The sequence below is a fragment of the Chiloscyllium plagiosum genome, chromosome 39, assembly GCF_004010195.1.
Source record: "Chiloscyllium plagiosum isolate BGI_BamShark_2017 chromosome 39, ASM401019v2, whole genome shotgun sequence".
Classification (NCBI taxonomy): domain Eukaryota; kingdom Metazoa; phylum Chordata; class Chondrichthyes; order Orectolobiformes; family Hemiscylliidae; genus Chiloscyllium; species Chiloscyllium plagiosum.
The window spans coordinates 3942535-3952192 of record NC_057748.1 but is presented as its reverse complement, the minus strand read 5'-3'; the positions used below and the strand labels follow the sequence as shown (position 1 = coordinate 3952192).

At 45.0% G+C, this 9658-nt stretch overlaps 1 protein-coding gene across 1 annotated transcript in view; it reads right to left on the bottom strand.

Annotated features, from left to right (window-relative positions):
• The window catches only part of bcl2l12 (BCL2 like 12), a 31057-nt gene continuing 21399 nt past the window's right edge, over positions 1–9658 (bottom strand). The window contains exons 4-7 of the mRNA XM_043679521.1: positions 9038–9172; positions 8187–8287; positions 6802–7065; positions 1–4640 (exon numbers count right to left, since the gene is read on the bottom strand). Of these exons, the coding sequence (XP_043535456.1) occupies positions 4593–4640; positions 6802–7065; positions 8187–8287; positions 9038–9172 (548 nt within the window). The 3' untranslated portion in view covers positions 1–4592. The remainder of the gene's footprint in view (positions 4641–6801; positions 7066–8186; positions 8288–9037; positions 9173–9658) is intronic.

Below are 9658 nucleotides of genomic sequence, written 5' to 3'. Positions count from 1 at the left end.
ATAATATGAATCATTTAAAAACCATTAACAATTTCACATTTTACAAAACAAATATTAAATGCACAAAACATCTTATATACCAATCTGCTTACATTAAAAGCAAATATACAGAACATACCTCAGTGCAGAAGTCACTGCTCTACAAATTAAAACTTGCATTTATTGATAAGGCAGCTTTATGAGAGAGCAACTTGCACACCAGGTTTTATAGTAGTGGTCAAGCTTATTTAGGAGTCTGGTTCTTAGGCCCTTTTTAAAAACATGTGCCAATTCATATTGTAGTATGGATCCATCAGCAGATCCAGACTACCTGCACCCCACCCCCCAACCTGTTCAAACTCATACCACATCAAGAGCAAACTGCAGCAAGCTGTTCAACTGCAGCAGGCATCGTTGCCTAGTCTGATTGTCCAATGTTGGCACATACAAAGGTGATGGGGGCACTTAATACTGACCAAAAAAGGGCAGATTCCCCAACTCAGTAGAGCGAGAGGCCAGTTATACCACCCCTCCTATCGCCACCAAGCCATTTTTAGTTGAGAGCACAGACCACAGAGAGGTTAATCTCAAGAGGAGACATTGTTCCTGGAGGCCCTCTGAAAGCACTTGGGAGAGGTACTTCTGAAAAGACTTTTTGTTGTGACTTCCCTCAAGTCCTGGACAAAGGATGTAGCAAAAAACAGGCAAGAGCCATTTCCACACAACCATTCCACATGTCATGGGGATGGATGATGGTTGGATCGCAGTTTGCTTTAAAGTGTCTTATAAGTCAAACCATGATTCCCGACTCCGCCCAAATAGTGTAAATATCTAATGACTTATCATAGATGTGGTGGGGTTTGCTATGGTCAAGACAACAAGCAACAGCAACTATACCATGGGCCGGCAAGTTGGGGAGTGGGCTTTGTAGTCAAAGCAGGAATTTGGAGTTCATTATGGAGACAGGGCAGGGCAAGGGCCTTGCTAGTTGATGGCCATCCATATGACTGACAGGAATTGGAGTGCAAAGGTTATGAAGAATGTTGCTGCATCGCAACATTTGGAACACACTTTTAATTGGTGCGTAATATCAGATACTCCAGCCATTGCCCATAAAATATTTGTTCACGGGGCATGGGTATCGCTGGCTCAGCCAGCATTTGTTGCCCATTCCCTAATGGCCCTGAGAAAGCTCACATTGAGTTGTCGTCTTGATCCTTGGGTGTCCACAAAGACTGCAAGTGCTGGGCTTACATCAAAATATTCTTTTAAAATCTTAACTTTTGTGTTCATTTAACTTTGGTTGGTTGATGTTAACTGTCCAACTGACACCTACTGAAACTTGCGATGTGTTTGCTCACTGGCTCTTTGACTTCTGCAATTAAGTAAAAGATAGGTCTAAAACAATTTTAAAAGATTTTTAAAATGAAGGTAAACTTTTAAAGTTGCCAAGGGACTATATTGTTCTCAGTGAAAGTTGATGCTTGGCTCTTAAAAATAAAATTGGTGAACCGTAACATGATAGGGTGACGAGTGAAGCGTGTTTGGCATGGTGGCTCCCTAAAGCCTCCTCTCACTGGGAGTTTCTCCCCCACCTCATACCTGGCTCTGTTATAGACTCAAAGATCAAAATCAATCACTGGGATTGATTAACAGTGATCGTTTACATCGTGATGTGGAGTTGCTGGTGTTGGACCGGGGCGGACAATGGTAAAAATCACACAACACCAGATTATAGTCCAACAGGTTTATTTGGAAGCACTAGCTTTCGGAGCACTGCTCTTTCATCATAGCGAGTGGAGTAGCAATCTGCACCCAACACCATTCTGCAGTAGATGGAGTAGAACAGAATTTATTATATCAGTTGTATGACACTATGATCTTTTGCTATAAATTCTGTGTCTCATGATCCTCCCCCACTAGCTACCTGCCAAAGGAGCAGCATTACAAAAGCTTGTACTTCCAAATAAACCTATTGGATTATAGCCCGGCGTTATGTCATTGATATCATGTAATTAACCAGGAAGGTAGAAAGTGCATTGTTAGATGGGATTTGATCTTTAGCAACTAACCCAAACCCAATTATGTCCAGGTTTGAGCTGAGCTCAGAACAAGTTAAAAAATCAAGGTAGAAGTTTGTAGAGGTGCTTCCTAAACTTTAGTTAATACAGCAAACTTTGTTTTAACCAGCACCCTCAATAAACAATATGTACCTCCACTGCTGCAATACCTACATATTATACTGTAAGTAAAGCATAATAGATGTGCATACTGCCTGAATTACATTTTTATTAGGTACTGTGTGTTTTTACATTGATTTTAGAAGGGGTGTAGATGTTTCTGAGTTTTGTTCGGTCAGGGCTTACTGCATTTATCCTGGAATATTTGGTCAACTGGCACACACCTAGTCCCCATTGGAGCTGGTTAATAAAAAGTTTGCTGTAATTCGAAAGTCAAAGAGGCTGTACCCCAGCACTCAAAGAATAGGAGGGCACCAAACCTTCAACACCCTCACTCTTGTCACCATTAAGCGGATAACAGATTATAGTTAGTTCAATAAAAGTTGGAGTATCACAGATGTTATAAAACTACAAGTGTGCAATTCATTATCCCAATATTGACATTCAGGACTCCCTCTCACTACTGCTAAATATCATTGAGGGGCAATGACTCCACCATTCACTTTGGCAAAAAATTCATTTGGCATTTGATAGGCTTGCCCACCTTTATCTGGTACCATCTCATCAATACCAGTCCAATACATCAGGGCACTCCTTCATTGACATTCTTAGTGGTGCACAGCAGCTTACAATTCTCTGCATCGTGGTAGATGCATAGAATTTAGCACATAATACAAATGCAGAACACACCATGGGGAAATTACAGGTAACAACTGTTGAAAAGTCAAGAGAGAGTTGCTGTTCTAGTAACATCTAGAATATTGCCAAATGAAAGGAGGTATTCACTGGTCAGTCATTGTCCAGTCTTCGAGGATTAGTAATCTGCACCCAACATTATTCTGCAGTAAGTATAGATAATCGGCCTTGGAGAATTGTGTATCATAATTAGTTCATTGCTCCCCTGATCGAGGGAAAATCTCAAAATTCCTGCTAAGGGATGGGACTGAACAAGGAAATGCCCAACCCTTCTGTTTGGGTTGCAATGTGGGAAAGGAAACAAGAAGTTAGCTTCCTTGACTACTTCCCCATGGGGAATGCAACATACACTTGTCAGTCCCACTCCAAATCTATCACAATTACACACAGGAGGGGAAAGATCATGGGAAAAATTGGGAAATACGTATCATTTTAAGTAAATGGGTCTGGTTACTTTGGAAAAGATTGGAGATGTTCACCTGCAACGTCAGTTCCCACCTTGTACTGAACCAGTACTCAACTTGATAATGTCTCCCCAATTTTCTTTTCCCCTCTTCCATATTAGTCCTGAACAGTATCACATTGATAAATAGTGCCCAAATGATGATGCAGCCTACGTATCCAGTTTTCAGAACGTTAAAGGTTTGACTGACACAAGTTATGGATTGTCTTCACTTATTGGTCAAATCGGTTAGATATTGCTACATGCAATTCCAAATCAAAAACCACAAACCTTTAAACAAGGTACTGAGGAGAGAATGAGGTAGATCTCTGAGCACTGCATTTTGACAAGTAAATTTCTCACCAGCTCTAATCCTCTCAAGATGTTCCAGCCCCGACCTTGGCTCCTCTGTATGGAATGCACTGCCTGGAAATATGACAGAGACAGGGGGCATTGAAACGGACATTGGAGGGCTATTGGGATAAAAATATGGGCGGGAAAGCAGGAGACAGGCATTAGGTAATGATGCTCATTTAATGAGCCGTGAGGGGCCAAATGGCCTCCTGCTATGCCACAACACTTCTGTAACTGATATATCATCCACTGCATATGGTCTCAAGGGCTGTCTCACTTTGTAAAGAAACACAAAGTGCTGGAAAACCACAGGACTACAAGACCAAGGGCTGGAACATGGGATTAGGCTGGATAGCTCTTTATCAGCCATTGCAGACACTAGGGGCTGAATGGCCTCTTTCTCTGCTGAAAATGTTTCTGTCTTCCTGTGATCAACCGATGTTATAACTTGGGGAAACTGGTAACAGCGGAGAAGTAATTCAGCAACCTCCAAGACAGACTTGGGATGTGCTAAACAGTGTAAGGTGACTTACATCAAATCAGAAATTAGAAAGTTATATGTAATTAGGACAATAAGTTGCTGCAAAAGACGTTTTGAAAAATATCAAGTTGTTTCTTCCAATGAAAAATGTTGACTCGTGCACACAGTGGTATAGAGTGCATCACCAACTCACTGGCTTAAAGTTCAACTGTTGCGTAGCAACTCAGCAAACATGAAAAACCAGCAGAATTTACCAAGTCTTTCACATCTGGAGACAGAAACGTTTTTGGCTGGTCATCAGGCTCTCTTCAGCATTCACCTGCCAGTGCAGCTCCAGTTGAATACTTTGAATGGATTTCCAAGGTTAAGAAGTTGTTCAGATTTCTTCCTTTGAGAGCAAATTGAAAAGCCAGCTCTCCCCCATCCTCAGAGGGCTCGAATCCCATTTCTCTGGCAGATGTCAGTCAATTTGATATTCAGATTCGTTGTCCATAGGCAACACCTTTGTCTGTTGGATGACAGGAAATAGGTATTAATAAATAAATTCAAATCAAACCAAGATCACCAATAGTCACACATTCTTGTGAGTGCACAGAACTTTCCATACTCAAACGACCAAGAGCCCAATTAGAGTCATTGAGATGTACAGCATGCAAAAAAACCCTCTGGTCCAACTTGTCCATACCAACCAGATATCCTAAACTAATCTAGTCCCACTTGCCAGTATTTGGCCCATATCCTTCTAAACCCTTCCTATTCATGTACCCATCCAGATCCTTTTAAAAGTTGTAATTGTACCAGCCTCCACCACTTCCTCTGGCAGCTCATTCCATGCACGCACCACCCTCTGCATGAAAAAAAATGTCCCTTAAGTCTCCTTTAAATCTTTTCCCTCTCACCTTAAACCTGTAGCCTCTGGTTCTGGACTCCCCCACATCAGGGAAAAGACCTTGCCTATTTACCCTATCCATGCCCCTCATGATTCTACAAGGTCACCCCTCAACCTCCAACACTCCAGGGAAAACAGCCCCAGCCTATTCAGCCTCTCCCTATAACTCAAACTCTCCAGCCGTGGCAACATCCTTGTAAATTTTTTTTTTGAACCATTTCAAGTTTCACAGTGTACACTTAGCATGGCTGCCAATGGACGTGATCACATGGTAAAGGGTTTCACAACAGTGAAGGAATGCTGCTTTGTCAGCTGGTCTCAACTGGCTACGGAGATAGGTCTAAAAGGTCCACTGACGCTATTGTTTGGAGTTCTCCTGGTCTCCTTGCCAACATTTCTCCCTCCCTCATCAGCTGTTTCATCAATGACTTTCCCTCCATCAGAAGCGAGGATGTTCACTGATGATCACGTTCAGCACCATTTGCAATTCTTCAGATGGGGAAGTGGTCCATGCCCAAATATAACAAGATCTGGACAATATCCAGACTTGGGCCGATAAGTGGCACATGGGAAGGCAGTGGCCTAGTGACATTATCGCTAGACTATTAACCCAGAAACTCAGCTAATGTTCTGGGGACCCAGGTTCGAATCCCACCATGGGGAGACTTTATTCAATTTAAATTCAATAAAGAACCTGAAGAGTCTAATGATGACCATGAATGCGTTGTTGATTGTCGGAAGAAAACCTCTATTTCGCTAATGTCCTTTAGGGAAACAAACTTGTGGCTACATGTGACTCCAGACCCACAGCAATATGGTCGACTCTTAATTGCTGGCTGGGTAATTAGGAATGGGCAGCAATAAATGCTGGCCTGGCAAGAGATGCCCACAAGTGAATAAAAACTAAAATCATCTGCACCAGGCAATGACCATCTACAACAACAGAGAATCTAACCTTTGCCCTTTGATATTCAATGGCATTACCATCGCTGAATCCCCACCAACATCCAGGGTCACCTCAAGTGGAAACTAAACTGGTCTACCATTATAAAACATTATGGAGACAAGAGTAGATCAAAGGCCTTCAGCGAGTAACTCCTGTCTCACCCAAAGCCTGACTACCATCTCCAAGGTGTAAATCAGGAGTGTGAAAGAGCACTCCCCACTTGCCTGGATGGGTACAGCTCCGAAAACACAAATAAAAACTCAGCACCATCCAAGACAAAGCAACGTTTGAGATGATAGAATTTGGAAGCAACTGGAGATTGAGGGAAGACATCTCAATCCAGAGACCCAGGAAATGCTCTGGGGACCTGGGTTCAAATCCTGCCACAGCAGATAGTGGAATGTGAATTCAATACAAAAACCAACAAAAATCTGGATTTAAGGACCTAATGAGGACCACGAATCCATTGTCAATTGTCAGAAAAACCCATCTGGTTTACTAATGTCCCTGAGGGAAGGGAATCTGTCATCCTTACTTGATCTGACCTGCATGTGACTCCAGACCCACAGTAACAGGTCTCTTAACTGTCCTCTGGGTAATTAGGGATGGACAATAAATGCCAACGAGCCAGGGATGCCCTGATCCTGTGAATGAATACAGATTGAAAGAAAAGGTTTGACAACAGTCAGCACGTGGTGTTGCCTGTTGTACTGGGAGATCACACAGGGGTTTACTACCTTTAGAAAAGGACGGAGGTGCTTGCTCCCCTGTCGGGTGTGAGGACCTGAATGAAGCTGATGTTACCCCCGGGGGGGCAGAGGCCAGTGCACTCACCCATCCGCCATTCTCCTGTAGCCAGGGCACGAACATGTCCATGTACTGCATGCTGTAGCCCATCAGCTGCTGCACGGGATGGCTGCTGATCCCAGCGACCCTGCGGGTGAGCTCCATGGTCAGCGCGATCTTGGTCAGCTCGGGACTAGCAGCGGGACCCCCGTGCTGCTCTTCGACATTGGCCGTGAAGACATCCACCAAATGGGAGAAGCTCCGGAAGGACATGCGGCTCACGGTCCGTTGGAGAACCGGGTCTTCCTTCATCTACGGGGACGGAGAGTTTAATGTGAAACAGGTTTCAGCTTCAACACAGTTTCCAGAAACAGTCTTGCGTCTACGTTTACTTTTCATACCGTACCTCTGACTATTTTACCACGAGGTTTTGGGAAGGGGTTTTATTTTGTTTGGTGTGTTTACACGGCTGAGCCTGGGCAGGGGATGTGACAGCTCACCACCCCCTCTCAACCCAGTGGGAAAGTCAGCAGGGAGAGGAGAACAGCAGCGGGTGCTGGATCAGCCCCTAAATTTGAAACCTGAGATGGGTAAGTTTTGTTCAGCAAAGGAATATGGACCAAAGACCAGGTAAATGGAGTTAGATCAACAATGATCTTGTTAAATGGCAGAACAGGCTTGAGGGGTTGAAAGGCCTACTATTGTTCCCATGAGTAACAGGAATTGCAAGACTTGGTAATTAAATTCCATGAAGGCTTAATCCATTTTGCCAAGGTGTATTCCCCACCCCCTGTCCCAACACACACTCTTGCTTGTTAAGACTGTAACTCGACGTTTAGCAGAATTCCCTCCCTCAGGGTCAACCCACAGCACATGGACTGCAGCAGTTCAAGAAGGTAGCTTCCCACCCCACCTGCTCAAGGGGCAACTGGTGCCGGGCAATAAATGCTGGCTCAGCCAGTGATGCCCACGAGTGAATGTGTCTCACACTCGCTGGGGGTGAGCTCAGTAATGAACCCACCAGCAGCACTCCCCTCTTCCTCCAGCTCAACCTGTCCCCATTACCCACTCCACCTGCTTCACCTGCTAGTCCCAGAGAGAAAATACAGTTTGAAGAGAAGACAATGCAAACTGCACTTTTGAGATCCAGAACGCTCGACCTGAAAAAGGGAGTGGACACTGATTTAATATTAAATTCTTAATAAAAAGGTACATTTGGTGATCAGCAACTTCCAGAAATGGGGACTAAGCCCGACAGTTTTCTCACAGGGACAGAACAGATATGATGGGCAGAATATCCTCCCAGGTGCCCCTGATATACTCGAATATTGGAAGCAGTTCTAAAGGCAGGGAGAGCTGGGATAGGGTCACTGAGGGTTCTGTCAGAACAGATCTCCATGGCAACCACACCCCTGCCTTAGGGCCGTCCTCACCTTCTCATTGATTCCATCTCCTTGTTGCTGTAACAACAGCACGATCTTCTCGATCATCTTCTCCTTCTCAGTCACCGTATTCTGCGGATCATTATTGTTCGCTGGACAAATCAAACAAGAGCAGACTTCAGTTGGTGGTACCGTACTGACACGGAGTGAATTTGGAGTCACACCAATTCACTCGGCCTCTGTGCAAAACTGCAATGAGAGATATGGGCCACATGCAGGCAAAATAGGGCTAGTTTAGTCTGGGATACCAGCTCAGCATGGACAAGTTGGACCAAAGGATCTGTTTCCATGCTGAATGACTATAGCTCATTATCCTTACTAGGACTGCTATCCAACTCTCATCTCTCCACAGACTCTAGGAAGGAGGGAAGGTTTGGATGAAAGGCAGAGATGGGAAGGGACATTTATCCTTTAGGAACCTTGCCTATCAGAAAAATTAGAAGTTCAAAGTTCTACCGCAACTTTTCAGAGAATGTTAAAAAGGAACGTTCCCTTGTGTTGCCCCCCACCACCCAAACACTCATATCACCCAGTGAGCCACATTTCACCCTCTCTTGTTCCTCAGGTGTCAGAGCTCTGTCCCCAGCCATCTCCACCATCCCTGAACCCTTCAAAGCTGCCTTTTCCCTCAGCAGCCATCTCTCTGGCTCCCATAGCCCCTTCCTCCAGCCCCAGGGTGGGCTCAGAAGCCCCCTCCCCTCTTAGCCGTGTTCTCTCAGGGACTCAAAGCCTTCTGCCTCTCTCTTCCCTCCCACCGCGCCTTGGCCCGGAGGTCCCCAATCCTTCAACCCTTCCCCTCTCTCACACCTCAAACCCCGCTTGGACCTTCAGACAGCACTTACCCGTTTCTGGCACGCGAATCTCGATGCTCGGGCTCAGTCGGTCAACATCTGACTGCGCGCAGTATTGCTGAGCTAATTTATCCAGTTTCTTGGCCACTTTTGAATAGAATTCCACCTTCTCACTTTGGACTAACCCTGGAAACAGTTGAACAAAGTTCGAGGTGAACAGGCAGGATGGCTACAAAACGGAAAAAAATTCCCTCACGAGAGGCTCAGATGTGAGTCAGTGTTGGTCATGGCCCAGCCCTGAAATCCCACACTGCACAGTCGGACACAAAACGCCAAGTGCAGACCTGAGGGAGTGCTACACCACCCGGAGGCACCACCTTTGGGGTGAAACTTAAATTGAGGCCTCGCCCACCTGTCACTATTTCAATGATCAGAAGGCAAGACCAGCGCCAGTAAGTATCTCTGAAACTCACATTGACATCAAGAAACAGATAAGATGCTTCCTGTGGTGGTGGTGGTAGTGGGGGGAGGGGGGTGTTAGGTGAATTGGCCATGCTAAATTGATTTCAGGGATGTATAGGTTAGGTGCATGTGTCAGGGGTAAATGTAGGGGAATGGTTCTGGGCAGGATACTCTTTGAAGGGTTGGTGTGGGCTTGTTGGGCCGAAGGGC